The following is a 19,577-nucleotide window of genomic DNA, read 5'->3' on the forward strand; positions in this document are numbered from 1 at the left end:
CCGTGTTCACTGCTCATCGCAATGGGGCAAAGGAAGAAGATGCCAGCACGGCCATGCAGGAGTGGGGTTGCAGCTATGTCCCCCTTACCCCCCACCCCACCCAGCAGCTTCCTTCAGCCTTTAAGTGATGCTCAGAGACCACGAATGCTTTCTATTGAAGGAAATACACAAGAAAAGATACTCTAAAAAGAAGTATATTTTCTTAAATAATTGAAAAATAAAACCACAACATCCCCCACCCACAAATACCTTCTGGTTTTGGAAGTCTTTCTCCCCCATCCCATCAAATCCCTCCCCACGAATGGTTTATGGCATAGGATTTTCCTAACATCACACATGGCCAAAGTTTCTGGTTTTGAAAACTAGGTTTAGTTTCTTAAAATCTGGTTTAAAAATCATCGAAGAACCACCAAATTCATCGTGCATTCATGTGGGTTGGGGGGTGTTTTGGCTGGTTTTTCTCTTCTACATAATTGCAGACAAAGCAATCAAAAGGCTGCAAAATCCTTGTTTTGGAACAATGAGAGGAGTTTAATATAAAAAAAAAATGTGGTTGTGTGTGTTCGTGTCAGACTTGCCACATGCTTTTTACTTTTTTCCCCTTTTGAGCAATACACTGCAGAAGATTTTAGCAACAAGTGCATTTGTAATACCCCTACTGCAAATCAAAGAAATGAATACCATCTGAACAACTTCCATTTCATAATAAGAGAGGATTTCAACACTTGCTTTTTAAACTGGCAATTACTCATTGCCATTTCTTTAAAATAATTAACAACACTGGTAACCTGCTCATATCAACTGAATGTATCGACTCGGAGTGTATTGCAATTTTGCAACGTTTCTGAAGACAGGAGCTCCTCTTTTACAACTTTATCTGACCTTTCAATATTTTCCAAATATATTTACTTATTTAACACTTAAAGGGAGCTAGGAGACAACTTGTCTAAGACGCCCATACAGGTCCCTTATAAACATTGAAGATTTAGATTTTATATTAAAATCCAAGTTCCAATATAAATTCCTTCTCTATTCCTCTTGAGCAGGAGAAAATACAGAGGACATAGGAAAAGGCCCTGGAGCTGCCACTCATACAAATGAATGCAGAACCTTGCGTCTGAACACCAAAAACCACCTGACAGCAAAAAATATTTAATGGATTGTTCTTATGAACACAAATAAACCCCAAAATAAAAAAGCATTTTATTTCCCCTGTATTTTTAATATACTTGTATTACAAACCCACCCATAGCTGATGAGACCGCTATAAACATTAAGAGATTTTTGTTAGAAAACCCCTTGCCGCTATGAGGTCTCCTGTTGGCGCAGGAGTAGATCAGGCAGGGGATCCAATTTGTTTCTACTGAACATATCTAACACCCTACCCACAAACTTGGACCTGTAATTTTTGACGTCGGTCAAAACTCACCAGCCTATCACCTCGCCCAGTCAAAACCAATGCTTGCTGCAAGGACTTGATATCAAATAATATTTCAATTAGCGATCATCTGCAATTTTAGCTGGAATACGTGGATGTAGGAAATGCTCGTTTTCTTCCCTGCTGCCATGACTGGCACTACAAGACAAAAATTGCCGCGCGAAGCTGCTGTCGTTCTGACTCTGAAAGGTCACCGCAAAGGCAACAAGCACACAGGAAGCCTGTGTTACCTAAAACATCGGTTTTCACAATCCATTGGAGATGCAGTTAAGAAGCAGATTCACATCATTTATCTTCTGGCAGCAAGAAAAAATGATTTCTGCAGAACAGAGAACTGTTTCAACTAAGGTACGATACGCTCCCACGTGCAATTTTCCCAGCAGATTTTAGGCAACACAACAGCACACGTCTGCACATTTAAGCCTCTTTGAAAGAGATCGTGATCTCCAAACTGATGCTATAACGTGCATACAGATGCTTAAACCCACAATCAGAAAGATTATTCCGTCTCATTTGGAGAAAAATGTTTTCATTTAAAAGACATAACAGAGGAAACGACTGCACAGGTACTTTTAATTTGAGGTTTATGACATTTGCAGAAAGCTCCCAATGAGGGTATCAGAAGCTGTAGAGATGAGCGCCTCTATACAGCTGTAAGGTTTTCCTTCCAAAAACCAACACTTTGGACACATACAGCTGTAAGAGCAAAAGCTGCAGCCGTAACTGTCTGTTGTAGGTGTACAGTGAGGCCAGGAGACAGAACAACACCTATTTTTTTCCCCCAAGCCAACCCTACAGCCACACAGGCTGGGTATTAAGCTGCAAAGAAACGGGACTTGAATAACTAGCATGACAGCTGAGCAGAGAACAGTAATCTTGTTTCACAGATTTCAAAACGTGGTTTCTCTCCTATTTGGAACAACTAACACAGAACCAATGTCTTCAGAGCACCAGCTCCAGGGTAATTCCCCTGATGGGCAGCCCTGGAAGCAGCAGCCCCCTGGCATGCCCCCTTGCTAGCCCCGGCTGCAGGGACTCAGGAGGAGTATCTCCAACCCAACCTTCAGATCAGAAAACAGTAAGAATTTGCTGATCAAACACCTAACTATGCACTCGGCTATCCAGGACAATTGAAAAAATACCGTAACGTTTTCTCAGCCTCAGGATTGTGGCACAGCATGCAGTCAACACTACCTAATAATTTTTAAAAAGCGAGTGAAGATCATCCAACTTGGAGCCACGGGGCTGAGCGCTCCTACTGCCCGCTGGCTGCATCCCACGGGAGTCAAAACCTGGGAAGGGGCCCCGGGCAGCACGCTCATTCCTTACGCGGGAACATCTCCACGACTGACTCACTTGCAGGAAAGCCCAAGCTCTCCACCATCCGATGAGAACATAGAAAAGTCCCAGGGCAAGTCAGCAGGGCTTGCTCCAGCGAGTCTGCGGCTTGCTCCTGCCACCGGCAGGCTGTTGACTCAGCAGCCTCGGTGCCAGGACAGCCTCGCTGCTCCTCAAACACGTGGGCCTGGCGCGGGAGTTTTGTTTCCGCTACGGGAGCCACGTGTCCGCTGCCCTGCACGGTGGCATTGTGTAAATTGCAGCCGTGACTTAACATCTCCACCGTACTCCTTTCACGGAGCAGCGATGAATAAACTTCCCGTCTTTTGTAAGGTGACTAACTGCTGTTTTACTTGGGCAGAGAACACAAGAGGGAATCCCACGTCAACGGGCAAGTGTTGAAACCTAAGGCATTTACAGAGCTGCATGCTTCTTTTGAAAAAGCTAACACAGCTAAGACCTGCACTCATCTATCTCCTGGACACGCAGGCAATGCAAATCAAATGCAATCGGCAGTTTAAAGAAATGCTACAGAAATTTATTGGAACATCATTCCTGAAAAATTAACGTAGCTATACTTTCTCCACAGCTTTCAGGAAAAGAAGACTTTTAAAAAAAATCTAAATACCATCTGGAAAAAGAGCAGTGTATTTGATCGAAGTATACACAGTTTAATCCTATATTGGCCATGCGTGTTAAAATCAGCCATGTTTCACTGGCAGCTATGGTTACTGCGACACAACAAGCATATAACGCTACTAACTTCAAATTACAGACTAAATGATGTACGGATTTTTGATATATTTCAGCAGCAGGGCTGATCAAGAAAATATTTTGACAAAAACTATTCAGTGAAAACACCAATTGTTTAATGAACAGATTTCTTTTAGTGAGACAAAACCACATCTGCCTCAAAGCATCTGTACGGGGCACGAAGGGAAGTCACCCCCCTGTCTCCTCTGGGACTGGGACATCCCAGGCGTGGGCCCTGCGGGAGCCTCGTAGCTCCTCCGAGCTGACTGATCTCTTCTCCCTTTTCCTCTCTCCCCAAAGCTCAGTTTGATCCCAGTGCCAAATGGGAGCATTTCTGAAGTTGTAAAAGACAAAAAGCATCTGCACTCCATTTAGGGGACGTCATCTCCACCTTGTAAAAAGTGTTCCCGTAGCCATTTTCAGGAGCTTCCAAGGCTAGAATTTACACTAGAGGAAAAACAAAACCCACACGCACACACCTTAAACCAACTTTGTGACTTTTATTGATGGGCGACAACTTTATACTTCTAGATATCACTAAACTGTGTACAATTAGGAACTCAACATTATAGGAGAGCAGACAGCAAAATTAAACAAAGCAGACTTAAAGAAATATCAATCTTAATTATTTTGCCCATTTTTTTTTTAATTTCATGTACACAGAAGCATAAATGCAGTTTGAAATTTCTTAATAGCAATAAAGTTACAATCACCCATCTATATAGACTAACATCTTAACTCCAAATATTTGATCTGCAATGTGTACTTAAGCAGTTTCTCATCGCACAATTATTAAAATGTGTCTTCCTATTAGGAACCAGCAACTCTGCATTTTGTACGTTTGTACATTTTTTGAAGCACATAGGACCACTCCCATCTCATACACATCGGCTCATATTTTACCACTTATCAAAAACTATTGGGGAAGCAGAGAGCGCTTTTTATTTTTTTTATTTTTTTATTTTTTTACTTAAGTAAAGATAAAACATTTTCACAGAAATCTACAAGTTCTGTTGCTGGTGCAGGGTTTTCTTCTACTACGCAATTAGAAAGTGGGAATTAAATGCAAATCCCCTTTTATTATCTTAGGATTCAGCATTAACTCAGATTTTTTTCTTTTTCTTTTTTTTTTTCTTTTTTAATATTTTTCTGATTCTTGAGACTGAGTCTTTCAACCAAGTGACTTCATTCTGCAAAGTCAAAAGTCTACACAAACTATGTTGTGCACAAACCCAAGGTAGTTTCCTTTTTCACTCTATCCCATAGTTGCAAGGGAAAAAAAAAAAGAGATTCACTCAAAAGAGCATTTACAGGAGGAAAAAAAGTTAGTGATAGTTGGCGTTCTACAAAGCAGGTATCTTGCACACACAGCATAAAAGGGAGAAGTTTCACAGCAGGTCAACTCGGCGGTAGTACAGGAGGTAGGCTGTGCGTTCTGCAGACGGCTTCACCACCTGGTACTGATTTATCACTTTGACTGCCTGGTCATCGATGCGTAACCAGCCATTTAGACCAATTTGGAAGACGTCCGTAGTGTAGTGGCCACCAGTTGCGCTGTTTCCGTGATGATAGACAACTGCAAAGAGAAATTCATGATGCACATACACGGTATACAGAGATAAATACCCCCTGAAAGATGAAATCAAGAAAAAGTCACGTCCTGCTTTCTTCATAGCATACTCGTGGTTTAGCCAGATGGCTTGACCGGGCTTAAGCAAGAATCTTTAAGCGCTTCCTTACACTTGGTGATAAACTTCAGCCAAAACCTCCACTTACAAACCTGAACACTTCATGACAGTATTCATTCAGAGGAAGATCTTACTTCAAAGCATTAAAACTGTCTTTGCAAAATATTACTTCAGCCTAAAAAAATGCAAAATGCTACGTAATATTAGTGATATTTCTCCACTATACCAAATCTCCTGAATCTAAAGGACACTGAAGTAAATTAAGAACAAAACCCACCAAAATGTATTTTAAAAATTCCTGGAGGATTTTCTGGGAAGGGATTTGCCTCACAAAGGTCATCTGCAACAGAAGGCAACCCTTTTCAACTCCCCACAGGTACTGCCATGCTGAAGAGATACTGCAAGCTACACATTGTCTGCTGATAACAATATTTTATTGAAGTTGCTTATTAAAAAGAAAACTCAGGTAGAACTACATAGTCTAAAAAAAATAATCAGGCAAGACTATAGGGCATTCTATATGGCAAACGACTGTAAAGCTTTTCTTTTTGCAAACGACTGTAAAGCTTTTCTTTTTGCAAAAAAAAAATTGAAGATATATGAGAGGACAATAAACTCCCAGTGGAACAGAACACTGTTCAAATCACACTGACTATAAAGCCAATTATTCCATACACGATGATTCTTTTGCCTTAACTAGAATTTTGTTCTGAAAACAGGTTCTGTTGAAGTACCAATCTACATGTTTCCCATATATTAGTTCTCAGTAATCTCCTTAAAATTGTGAATGGAATATATCTGATTGACTACGAATATTACTACTTCCAGGAGAGGGTCAAACTGTCTTCCCTCCTCAAATATCTTCACATCTGAAATGTTTTCAGAGGATACATCTCAGCTCTCCTTAGAGAAACCAAACCCAAAACTTAATACTGAGCTCTCAGTATTAGGTGCAGACAGTGCCTCTAAGTGGAAGAAATCTTTTCTGTGTGTAAATCTAAGGATGCATAAAGAGTTGAAAGCAGTTTCGTTCAGGAACACATAAGCCCTAACCATACACTTAACAAGCACAAAGAGGCAGAAATATTGCCATATTTGACAACAGCAAAAGTACATATTTATGAAACATTTTTCAAACTGTCTTTTCAGCCTAGAAAGGCACTTCAAGCTTGCTCCAATTTTCTTCATACTTGTACACAACCAAACATTTTACAGTGATGTGAACTAAGAAAGCAAAAAAGTAGAATATACCACATCTACAAATTCTGGGGAATTTGTGAAATAAACCTTTTATGGCAACTTCAACTTAAATTATCCATGTTCTAAAATTTAGTTTATCACTACATAATTAGGACTATCCTGTGTGGTATCTGTAGATTCTTCAAAGCCTTATCTAATAATTTAAAAATCATCTAACTAGCTGAGTTTCTGTGGATGAGAAGTCCTAGACTGACGAAAGACTGAAGTACTGTAACTTTTCCACAGAAGAAATCAGAAAAAAAACAGTGCATAAATGCTGAACCACCCCAACTCCCTCAGTCTGTTTCCATAGGAGAGGTGTTCCAGCCCTTGATCATCTTTGTGGCCTTTCTCTGGACTCCTCCTAATCCTTCTACGTCCTTCTTGTGCTGGGGGCCCCAGACAAGATGACTTTTCTTCAAGCCATTTAAACACAGTCTCCAAACTTGTCCCATGAAATCTATCAATAAAAAAATTTACACTGCCAGAAACAGTTCTGAATTTCCAAAAGAGACAGTTTTTTTTTTTTTTTTTTTTTTTTTTTCTTCTATGACCTCAGTGATCACAAAACTGGATCCAAACCACCAAGTCACATAAGGCCACCAGTACTGGCACAGATTTGGTGACATGAAAGTTAAAACCTGGTTCTCCCGTTTATTATGTTCTCTTGATGCCAACGCAAATAAGCAGGTGCAGATCGTAAACTGTGTAGGAGTGTTAAACTGCAGGAAATCCATTACTGCCCAGAGACTGTTTTGTTCGATATTAAAATGCTGCTTCTGAGTTCTTACATGAGCTTCCAATCTTAACTACCAATTTAGGTATTCCGTATACATCGCAGACTCTCTTAAAAACATCATTTCTTCACACAAAAATCATCATCTGCTCCAAGATAAACTTTTCTACCTACAGCATGCTATTCATACGCTGCCAGCAATACTCATCTTGAGGGTTGAAAGGGACATGAGGCCAGCATTCAAACTGCTATTTCAATAGACATTTAAGACATTATTCTGAAAACCTGTGGTGTATTTTAGGCACAACCATATTACAGCTGTATTTCAACTTTTGGTGATATTTTTCAGGATGGATCTGCTACAGAACTCTTTTTGTAAGAGTTTCAAGCTGGAACAGTCAGATACATAAATAGAGATATAGCATTATATGTGTATATGCACAGAAAAAAATCACTACGAGAACTTGATATTCCCAAGTTATTTCAGTGTAACTTAAAAGAAACTGTTACGTCATCCAGAAAACTCCAGGGTTTCTAGAATTCTATACGCAGAATTTGTATTTGCAATATAGGAACTAGAGGCACACAGATAATTACAGATAACATACCTGCAAAGAGCCGGTAGGTTCTTTGGCCTTTAAAAATTTTACTTTTCACACCAGGAGACAGTAGCTCTGGAGGAGGGAAAAAAGTCAAAGACGGTAGTTAGCAAATGTGGAAATTCAGTTTCAACAGACATCAATTATTTCTAAAAACAGAGAAACCAACACCAGCATAACGGACAAAGTTTTAACTAAAATGTCTCCTGTATTTTTTAAAGGATGTTCAAGATTCTGATACCTGGCAATGAAAGCAATGAATTTTGGAGGTTTGCTGAAACCCAGAATTCATGGAAGGCTTAAAGCTATCATGAAAAAAAAAAAAAAGAAATAAACAGGCAACAGATCAGGTTAGACATTTTCTTCCTTTCACTCTGTTTGTCAGAAAATGAGGAAATCCATTTCTGATTCCAAGTCATCTTAGAACTGCCCGTCATGGCAGCTCAGATTAGCTCTACAAATACCCATTAAGACATTTTAAAATTAAATATTACGGAAAACAAAAGCATATTACTATCTAACAAAGTATGTTATCCAACTTGAGATTATTAGTAATGATTAGTAATCATTAATCTTGTTTCTTTTTTTTTTTTCCCTATCTCAGCTGGATGGCTATCAGTCATCTTGTCAGATCAAAACAAAATGCATTTAATGCTGCAAGCTTCAGATGCTGGATTACATGCAAGTTCTCGCAGTTCATAAAAATTAACGTCTCTTAAAATATTTATTAAAAGGCAGACCTTTATCATTTAACCTCTGAAATGCTGCTTCCTAGTCTGTCTCCAGGCTGTATTTTCTATAAAGTACCAATTTCCTTTCATCAGCCACTATTTATCACAACAGTTTGCCAATTCTGAGTGAAATCTGACATAAAAGTATCTAATATTAGTTGGCAACAGCCTTGGGTAGGGACATAGCCCTTGGTGAACAGGGTCGTTTCCACTTTATGTCCTCAGCCTACAACCTCACTCCTTACATCTGCAGGAAACACTTATTCAGCCAACTCAATGCCTAGGGTGTGGCAAAGGTTGTAAGATCTTTCACCACTGCACAACGGTGGCCCGAAATGCGTTGCAGGCAATGTCAGAATCAGCAAGACTGAACCCAGAAGTCTAAATATATTCTCTTTAGAGAGGAAAAAAGAAAGCATACAAGACATTCATCCAAGTTACTAAAGTTTCTAGGTGGCAATACCCTTCATGGAAAAGAAATACTGTGCACAAAACTGGGAGCAAAAAAAAAACCACACAGATAACACACTAGAGAATTTAACATTGTTCTTTCCAAAACAGGGGAAAATTCTGTTCAAAAATCTTTACCTTTACTAATTTCCAGATCAACAGGATACTCAATATTCTTGATAAGCTTCTGACATCCACCAGTCTTCTCATATACAAACCGCTTGAGGTGTAAAACAAGAACAGGGGGGAGTTCTTCTAGTGTCACTCTTCGACTGATTTCCACCTAAAAATACAAAACAAAGATGAAGAAAAACTGATTCTTGTTGACTGCTCAACTCCTTTACAATTTGTATTTAATTTGAAATACATTAGCACAAAAAAAGTCTACATAATATAATACAGCTTATTTATTAACTTATAATAAAAACTGCAGTTTAAAATCTTAAAGCATACTGGATCTTTAGCCAAGTTACCCATAAAGTTACTGTCTGGAAATGTAAAACTGGATTAAGAAGAAAAATTTTTTGCCTTCCTAGAAATTCTAAAGTAAAAAACAAATGTCCAGGTAATTGCTTTAGTTTTTTTTTCTGAATTTTCTGATTGAGAAATGCCACTTTCATGGTCTTTATGATAAATCAGCATGTTGTATTCCAACAAATTCTGCTACTAAATGTAGAATAGAAATTCATGCAGAAAAGCTATCACTTTTCCAAGCCTGACCATTAAAACTTAGGCCTCTTACGATGCTGAAGCAAGCAGATTTTGTAGGGCACTTGACTTCCTCATGGATTTGAGCTAATCCGATTTACAAGAAATTTGACATTTGAAACAGAAATAGTCTCTACAAACTGTAAAATTTTACCTACAGCCTAAGGGTTCAAAATACACCTTCCTGCATCCAAAAACCATCTAACCACTGGCAACAGTGGCAGCTTCTGAGCTTTAAGAGAGGTTTTATTTTGTGCTTTTCGTTGTTTTTTTTTTTTTTTTTTTTTTTAAACCAGCACACCAAACAGAGCCCTGTTCTTTTCCACTCAAGTAAGTGCCTGCTGGTGCCCACCTGTCCATCTTCCAGGAATAACATGCAGAAAAAAGAAGCTGTAAGGCAGACTGTGAAAGGGAAGGTGACAAGAAGAGGTTCACACAATTCTCCCATGAACTTAAAGGAGTATGCATGTACCATGCACCTTAGCACGGAATGGCTCCTGTTTTTAGGGAGCAAATCTGGATAGGTTTTATATATAGGAAAAAATATGCACTCGATTCACACAGTTAACACTACTTCAAGATTTTCCTGGAATTGAGTCTTCTCAATCCCAAATCTTTAATCCAGTTTTGTGCAATAAAAAAAAAAAAAAAAAGAACTTCACAGGTCCCAGCCCAGCCCAAAAACAGGAGGATGCTGAAGAACGTCACTGCAGTGGTTTCAGCAGCTGCCATTCTCCACCCCCAGTAACCCAGCTGGTGCATGGGACCAGATGCCTGCCCCTCAGCTGTGCCACCTCCTCCAGCACATCGGCTTAGATTGCAGATCAAAGCAGCTGTGTGTGCCTGTGCCAGGCTGGAGAGCAGCAGCTGAGGAGCAGGCACGCGCTCTGCTGTCCTGACACTGCTAGGGGCCCCGATTCCTGGCAGCAACACCACCAGCAAATACTGCCACAAATGTGTGTTTAGTGAACATGAGTCAGAGTCCTAAGAAAATATTTGTATGAGCCTCAAGGAGCAGCTTGAGAGCTCCAGGGGATGTGAAGACTCCTTCTAAGGAGTTTGAGGAAGGTAACCTGGAAAAGTAAATGAAGCAAGGCTACTTTCCTGCTCGAGAAGATTCACTTCTGTTAGAAAAACGTGAACAGGTCTGCGAATAAGAAAAAAAAATCACTCCAACGAAGTTAAAAATTAAGCCTTTCGAATACATACATATATATATTCACTGTTTCAATGTTCAAGATTTCAGGAACTGATCTGCTTGACCACAAAGAACCAGAGAGGCATAAACAACAAGAGAATGGCATTCCATTTTAAACATCTGTGTAAACTACCTATTTATTTTCAACTGAACTGCAACTCAGAGTGATTTCCTGTTTATATTAATACACACATAAAATTCAAAATTAGCTCTAGTAACTCAAAAAATTAAACTTTAAGAGAAATCATTCGCATATGTGGAAGATTATTCTTTCCATATATATTGCTTATGCCCAGCACTTGTAAAGAATACAATTCAGATTAAAAACAAACAGAAGACAATAAAAAATTTCAAATAATACAATAGGATTTTTAGCTTTAGCAAAAGTTCCTGAGTTCCCCATCTGGAAAATGATGATGAAATGCTTCTTTGCAACACATTTAGAAAATTACTATCTGCAAAGTCCTAAAAGTCAACATGTTCAGTGTTTTCTCTACAATTTGTAGTACTAGAGCAGCTATTTTGACTTGAATTTCTTTTGAAAAAAAAAATCTAAAAGACATTGTCAATGCTTGTATTTCCATTCAGACTCTAAAATATAAAGCAGACCAAACCTCCAGCACCTAAACTGAACACCCATTTATTCCAAACCTTGTAATTGAGCACTGGGTTGTCAGTAAAGAACTTAATACCATCTGCAGTAAAAACCAAAAAAAAAAAAAAAAGAATGACTAGCAAAACAAAATTGATGTGGTAAATTTTGATGAGTATGCATTGCAAATGTTTCTTCTACTTGGAAGATGACCAGAGAAATATATGTTCACTAACACTCACTCACTCCTACTGAGCATACAAAGCAGACAAATTTCAGCTATCCACCTTCAGGTTTTCAAATAAAGTAGTCCATCTTCTCTTAATCTGACCCTATTTTTATTTGGCATATTTAGAAAACTAAGAGGTCCAGAAATAAAATGCCAGACAGAACAACTACAACTGAGGAGTCTCTGTCCATCCTGGTCTACTGAAAGCAATTACAACAAGTGTATGAAAAATTGTCATCTGAGCAATCCATGCACAACAGAGATGATGTTCTTTAGTAATGTACCCTGTAACAAGCAAGACAACATCTCACTAGGGAAATAAGTTTAATTTATTACTCTGTATCACGAGTTCTCAAGCAATTATTCCTTTTATGCACTGTATCATTTGAAAACTATGATAAGCAGTCAGCAGAGCTGCATGAGTCTGGTGGCTTCACCCTGCAGGGCAGGTAAACTGCATCACAATCACTCTCACTCTTCTCAAAACAAAATAAAAAAAAGGCTATAGAGAAGCAAAAAGAAAAAAAGCAGGGAAAGTTAGCTCCGGCCCAGCCAGACCCAGCACAATGAGTGTGGAGGACCAAGATGTTTTGTTCTGCAAGTGACAGAAAATCACGGGGCTTGGAGATCACTAAAGGTCTTCCAGTCTATCCCCTCTAATTCAACGATGAACAGTTCGTATAAATCCTGACAGGCGTTTCTCTAACCTTCTCTTAAGTAGTAATGACAACTCCACAAGCACCTCAGACAAGCTCAGCCAGGTTCCTATTTCCTGTTCAAGTATCACAGAAAAATTAAGTCTCTTCCTTTTTAGAGCAGCCTTTGCCATGTCTTAAATCCAGTTTCACCCCTCTACTTCCATATCGTTTCTTCTTGATGTTGAACAGCTCCTGCCCCTTGTTCTTTCCTTTTGTACCAGAGCTTTTAGCCTGCCATTCACTGTTTGCTCTCTTCTGGATATTCCCTAACTGTAAAGGATAATCTTGTTCAACTGACTACCTAAAACTGAATACAGTATTCCTGCAAAATTGCGTAAAGCAAACCAAGCAACTACATAGTTGTCATGGACACTCAAGCAGTTCTATTGGCTATTGAAAGATTTTAGATCATCATTCCAGACAACGATAATGATCATTGTGTCTTTTAGGGAGGTTCTGCATGAGCCTCTACCAAGCCAGCCATCAACAACTAGTTTCATTGTTGATTTGTAAGTTAAATGTGTAAATAAAAACCCATCAGGGAAAAAAAACACAGACAACCACGCAAGCGTACTGCCACCAGAGTTTTCTTCCCAACGCTACGGTGTGTTTTCAAGCAATGCTCTGAAGAGCTGCTCCTTTAGCAAGAACACCTGGCAATCCCTAGGAATCAGCATGTTAAGATTAGCTAAAGCCATTTTGCTCAGAATAGTACATATTATTATCACAGTTTACCCTGTTAATTTAATATATACTCAAGTAAAATCTTCAACCAATTACTACACCAACTCCGAAAACATACTAATTTACAGGCACGGTTCTGCTTACAAGTTAGTTCTCTTCCTTGAATGACTTTCACTGTATGTATTCAAATGTATTACGTTTTACCACTGGAGGACACTGAAAAGGTTAGTACCTCTTTTATTAACATAAGGAATAGTGTTCAAGTAACTATTTGTAAACCAAGAGCTGAATAAAAACCCTTGAAAAAAGTTTAATATTTGACTGTAAAAAGGGGTCAACAAAACACACCTCTTGCTTGGTTTTTGTGGTATAACCCTGGACAGACTCTCTTGCCACCAAACTTTCCAACGCATCCTGAACTGTGCGTATCTTGTCAGACTGGATATCCAGTTGTAGGGTGAAGAAAGGTTGCAGTGTAGCAGACTCCTTGGAACTCTGCTGGTAAACAACAGATCTGTGGAAAAAAAAATAAAAATAAAATGTAAAAAAGCAAAGTAATTTTCAACAATGCAGAATTTTTAAGTTATAACGAATCAAAGTCTACCTTGGTAACTCAATTAATAGTTTAACCAAAACAAAACAAGCAAATACAAAGCTTAAGCATAAGTTTCAACAACTTAAATACACTTTAATGCCAAGTAAAATGACTTTCACACCCCCTTAGAGCATACTGGCTGGAATTACATATGAATTGTTTTATTTATGCAAGGATTAAAACAGTTATTGCGTAAGCATCAGATAGTTAAAGAGAAATGGGGAAATTCTTGATCACGCATTTAAAAAGATTCGACTCAGGACAATTTTCTTCTCTCCCATGTAAACATGAAATGTGGGTACAGGAAAGGAAAATAATCTATCACAAATTAGGGCCAAAAGACAAAGTATCAGACATTAAAACATTTATGATCAAGTCTAATGATTTGCATCTTGAGCCTTCAGACAGTTCTACCATTTTATTCTGAGCTGGAAACAAAAACACTTGTGTTTCATAGCAGAGCACAGCCAAGTATGATTTAGGTTTTAAAAAAAAGTCTCAAGAGTGGGAATAGTTTACATTAAAAAAGCAGTAAGATACCACAGGGCTATAGTTAGATTTTTGTAAAAATTGTAAAACACAGAGCTTTAAAATAAAGTCCAAACTATACCTAATTGTATTCCTACCTTGGCCACTAAAGTATGTTTCTAAACTGCCAACCACAAAAATATTTCTGCTCTGTCAAACATACCTACTTTTGGCAAGTATGTTTGGAACCCAGCTCTTTATGCAGAGAGGCACACAACGCTTGTATGTAAATCCAGAACCGTGATTCCTACCATTTTAAAACAATCCCTTATCACATCAGATTTCTGAAGTTATGCTTTTGAAATAAATATTCAGAAATCAAAAATACTAATCCTTATCTAATCTACATTTTACTGTAAAAAATAACAATGAAGTCCAAATTCTGCAATAAAAATGCGTATTTTTTTCAGCCACTAAGTCCAATTTCATACTGATTTTAAATTGTTTGCTTAGATCTTGCCATAGGAAATATAAACTATGCTCTGTCAAGGACTGGCGTTTCCTTTTCCTCCCATCATTTTCTGTGTCCAGACTTTGTCTATGTACTCTTTTGTACAAAAACTGGAGACTTCTGCAAAACTGGTAGTGGTAGCGACCTAGGGCATGGGAATGTTTCCTGTTTTTTTTGTAGTACATTCAGTTGGAGCCTGTAAGTAATCTGGCTTGGTGCTAATTGTTTCGTGCAATGAGACAGTAGGCTCTTCAACCACAACGTCACTGCACTGAGTGGACTCTTCCCGATTTCCTGAAGACCATCAAACATGGCTCAGGAATTTATTTTTTTTTGAAAGCAGTACTTACATTAAAAAGTCCCAGCTGTTTGTTTTATACTAAAGAAATAATTTGTTTATGATATTGTTCAGTTTATTATACTGCCACACTAAGCCTGAAAGTAAGATAATTAACATTGTCATAATTCATGCAGCCATGCTGAATCTTCTTTGCGTTATATATGAAACACTAACATACATGTTTTATGCTTCTACTGCAAATTCCTGTCAAAAGACTCCATTTGATTCAGGCAAAGCTCTGAAGCTATAACAGAAAGCCAATGCATCTTTATATTGGCAAACATATATTCTTCAGAGGGAAGAGAGCCTATGAAAAACAGTAGCATCTTTATTTCAGTTTAACACTTCCTCCTTGGCTATATTTAAGGACAAAACCTTCAACACATGGCAAGCACAGTGTTCCAACAAACAAACTCTCCACTGTGCAAGTCTTGCTGCTTTTGGATACATTTCCCAGCCCTTTTAAGCTAACCATTATTTAGTGCAATAATCAACAGAAAATTGCTAGCAACTCCAACTGTTTTCGAGTCCATAGATTAAAGACTTCATTAATAATATGGATGATATTCTGAAAATATATATATATATTTTTTTAAGTTATATGAAATGAGATTGCAACATTTCTTCAAAATGCAGAAATGGATCTGACAGCAAAACCTTTGATGGAATTTAGTTTTAATTTAGTTTTCCATAGATAAAATTAGTAATCAGAATAATTAGAAATTTCAGTTGATCAAGGAAAAATCCATCATTTTCAGTAAATAATCTCATGTATTCTAAGAACTCTACAGTTAGCAGTACTGTTCCAAGATACAATTTTTTCATGAAAACAGAAACTGCTCATTGCTACCCTGCTTAAACCTCAACAATACATTATATGTATATTCTTTTAAAATAACAGTTCATTTGAAGGGAAGAGTTGTTGCTATTTATGGAAATACTTAGCAGGCTTCTAACTGGATGTGAGCTAGCCTGTGTAACTAATATTTGAAATTCGCATGAGGTGAAAAAATCAAAAGGGTCTCTGCATGTGAACAAACCAGACCCCGACGTAACTCTTCTTCTATGTGCTTACATTTAAGCCTCACACTGCATTAAAAAAAATAAATTGATTACATCTAAATAGGCATTTAATAGTCTGACCCAAGCCAGAAGATGCCAATTCACACCATGTTTTCCTAGCCTCCTTTTTCCATTTGATTTTTTCCAATTTCTGATGCTTTTTTGGTAGACTTCTACTGGCAATTCTGTATTCAGTCCTTCCTATCTCCACCCTCAGCCCCAGAGGAGGAAGCCTTCCAACATCACAATGTTGGATACTGTTTCTGCGGTAAACTGTGTGACCTAGTTTGGAGGCTAAATAAAATGGGTGTGGTGACTGTAGACAACAGATGTCAGATCGGACCTTGTGGTTCTGTCACTTTGTGCAAGTTTTTGCCTTTTTCAGTACCACCTCTATTTTATGTCACTTCCTGTGGATTTCTACAGAAGACAGCATTCCCTAAATATTCGTGATTTACCATACTGATGGGATCCTACAGAGATCTAGACTCCAACCGTGATAAAAACACTACAGGGTATTAACAATACTTTGGGTACGTGAAGATACCATGAACATGGTATTTCGATACATACAAACATCTGTCTGCCAATTTTTATGGAAAATATCATTTTATTTGCCAGCTGTCTGACTCAAATCCGTAAAGAATAATTTCACTGTATTTCCCAGGCAGAAGGCACTAGCCCGCATTATTCACACCTCTGGACTGAATACCTGGCAACGTAAGGAGTCAAACACTAGCAATTAAGTGTCTGTCTCCAATATAAAAATAATTCGTCAAGTCTAGCATTTTTGTTTCAGAATACGTTTTTAATAAGTGTTTACCTTGTTTTCATTTTAAATTATACATTTCTCCAAACAAGCCATGAGGTGTCCTTTCCAAAAAACAGTCTTTCAGTATCCACTTTCTGACTTCCTCTGGTATCAGACCTGAATACAAGTAATGTCCCACACTCTTTTCATTCCTGTAACATCTTGCAGCGATTTACATTTTTCCAAACTTCTTTCGTCTTTAACGTTTTATTTATTAACTATTACACATAACTTTCCTGCCGCTGTGAAGCACGTGTCTAAACAATAAAAAGTTAACAATTTTTTGATTATATTTCAATTCTTTTACTGATTGCATTTAGCTCTTAGCAAATATCGCTATCCCTTTCTGTTCTGAGGAAAGGCTCCTCAGAGTTCACAAAAATTAGGTAGCTATAAAGTTCTTTGGAATTTTTAGATATTAATATGACTACACAAAGCACACATTTCACACTCCTCCTCTATATGCAATTGAGGAGTTTTGTTCCCTGAACAACCTGTTCATTTAAATTACTTAAAAAAATTCATACTCTACAAAAAAATCACAGATCCATTTGGATCAATCTTTTGATCATTCCGGTTCACCTTCTGGACCCTCACTTGCATAACGTATGCTTCATGGTACAACAGTTTTTTCCTGCAGGGAGAGATGAATGTTTAAATTTCTTCTACCCCATTACTGTGAAAAACACAACAAGGAAGAAGTTATTTGTGAAGGCAAAGCAGCCTACAGTCTCAACATCTTTTGCTAACAAGTACTATACCTTATATGACCGCCAAAAATATCAGTAATTGGAGTCTGAACGAAGTCAGCCTGTCGAGTGACTGATGATTTGTTGCGAGGTCCCACTTGCTCCCATTCATCCTCACTGCCTTCTCCTTGTTCATCTTGCTCCTCTTCTTCATGAACAGTCTGAGCCTCAGGGCCATTGGAAACTGTGAGTTCTTAAAGGGAAGAAGAAAAAATATATATATATATATTTCAAATAAACCTGCATCTAGGTAAAGAACTTAAAAGGAAGACATGAACTTTTTTCAGAAGATAAAATGTTTTCATAGATTATCGAGATTTCACAGACCATAGATTTGAAAAGGAAAATGAGAATTAGTACGTTCCTGGTTCCCTCATAGCTGGACCTATCCATATATGAACAGAAAGCAGCTCATTGATAAGTGTATGTAAACAGCTGTAATTTTCTAACAAAGCTTGATATATTTTAGTTATAAGTTTATTGGTTAGAAAATTAGACAGTCAAGTGTTATTCTGGAAACATAATTATGCTATTATTAAATACAACTCCCTTTCTGCACAGATATTTTACAGGGAACCCAAGACTTAGCAAATATTTTCTTTATGAATGCCAAAGTCAGGAGGCTATAAACTGCATACAGTTAAACAACAAAATAGGGAATGATCATTTTATATCATAAAAAAATTACCCTGCTAAATAGAAATTGGTAGCTGGTGATCTAAACTCTATACTTGGCTAACAGTGTTTTGTTTCATTTTTAATAGGGGACCCAGACATAAAGCCACTGTAAAATAAAATGGCATTTTAGGCTGTGTACAAATCCTAACACTTCTTTCAAAGAAAACTTGTCTCTTGTCTCCGCCTGTGTCAATAAGACTTTTTAAGTCATAGAATATGTTCTGTTTTAAATTAGATATAAATTAGCCGTTAGTCTAGAAAACTGCACTTCCAAAAAGAGATGTTAATCAACAGTGGTTTCAAGATCAGTGACAAAATACGCTTATATTTTTGAACTTCTGTGGAGAGTGCCAAAACCCCAGTAAACAACTGACACTGCAGATATTATGAATGGCAGAGAAACATACCTATGCTTAAGACATGGCCAATCAACTTGAGTTACCCTCAAATAATGTTCAACTGAGCTCAGTAAAAATTTGTAATACAGAAATTTTGCGTTCAAGAAGGCTGGGTACACGTCATGTTATCAGATGTCACTCAGTATCTACAGAAGCATAATGCTTTTACAAATACAGTGCAGCATTTCAGGTTATTAGTAAACAGTATGGACTTACTTTATCCTCTGGACAGACTTTAGCAAAAGATTATTTCTGAAATACATATGATGAGTCCTTGAAAATGTAGCTTTCTAAACCTATCTCAACTCCTAATCCAAACATTTCTCAGTATGACAAAATTAACACAAAAACAGGGGAAACATCTCTACCGACAAGTATTTGAATGAAATGAAATTTGCTACAGAAAAAAAACTAACTTTCATTATGTGGAGAAAGAAGTTTCTTTAGGGTCAGCATTTCTTCGTGTAGTCCATTGAGAATAAATCCCAAGTATTCTTCAGCATCCTCTTGTCTGCCCTGAAAAAAAAAATTCAAATAATTGTATGGCATTTTCATATTTTCAACTTAACAGTAGACAGAGGACATTGAACACCTGGCTTTCCCATTAAAATTCATCAACTACTGAGTCTAAAGTGCAAAGTCAAAGTTTTAATTTTATTGTAACAGCCCCTCATTTTTATTTCAAAAAGAGCCAACATGTTAATTGATAACCTACCATGACAGCGAGTACATACATAAGCTTCACCTAGATACAAGCATTTTTTCATTCTTTTCGATACGTATTTAATTTAACATGCTAGTTTATAATATTTTTGCAATTTCCTTTAGAAGTAATACCAAAAGTTGCAGTCAAACCAAGTCCAAATCAAAAGATGGCTTGAACC

At 37.6% G+C, this 19,577-nt stretch overlaps 1 protein-coding gene across 1 annotated transcript in view; it reads right to left on the bottom strand.

The window, feature by feature from the left end:
- Nucleotides 1-4,009: 4,009 nt before the first annotated feature.
- USP10 (ubiquitin specific peptidase 10) overlaps nucleotides 4,010-19,577 on the bottom strand; it is a 50,773-nt gene continuing 35,205 nt past the window's right edge. Inside the window, exons 9-14 of the mRNA XM_067004644.1 lie at nucleotides 19,110-19,209; nucleotides 17,630-17,810; nucleotides 13,430-13,595; nucleotides 9,111-9,255; nucleotides 7,801-7,866; nucleotides 4,010-5,105 (exon numbers count right to left, since the gene is read on the bottom strand). Coding sequence (XP_066860745.1) covers nucleotides 4,918-5,105; nucleotides 7,801-7,866; nucleotides 9,111-9,255; nucleotides 13,430-13,595; nucleotides 17,630-17,810; nucleotides 19,110-19,209 — 846 coding nt within the window. The 3' untranslated portion in view covers nucleotides 4,010-4,917. The remainder of the gene's footprint in view (nucleotides 5,106-7,800; nucleotides 7,867-9,110; nucleotides 9,256-13,429; nucleotides 13,596-17,629; nucleotides 17,811-19,109; nucleotides 19,210-19,577) is intronic.

Source organism: Anser cygnoides, chromosome 12 (assembly GCF_040182565.1).
Source record: "Anser cygnoides isolate HZ-2024a breed goose chromosome 12, Taihu_goose_T2T_genome, whole genome shotgun sequence".
In the NCBI taxonomy this organism is placed as follows: domain Eukaryota; kingdom Metazoa; phylum Chordata; class Aves; order Anseriformes; family Anatidae; genus Anser; species Anser cygnoides.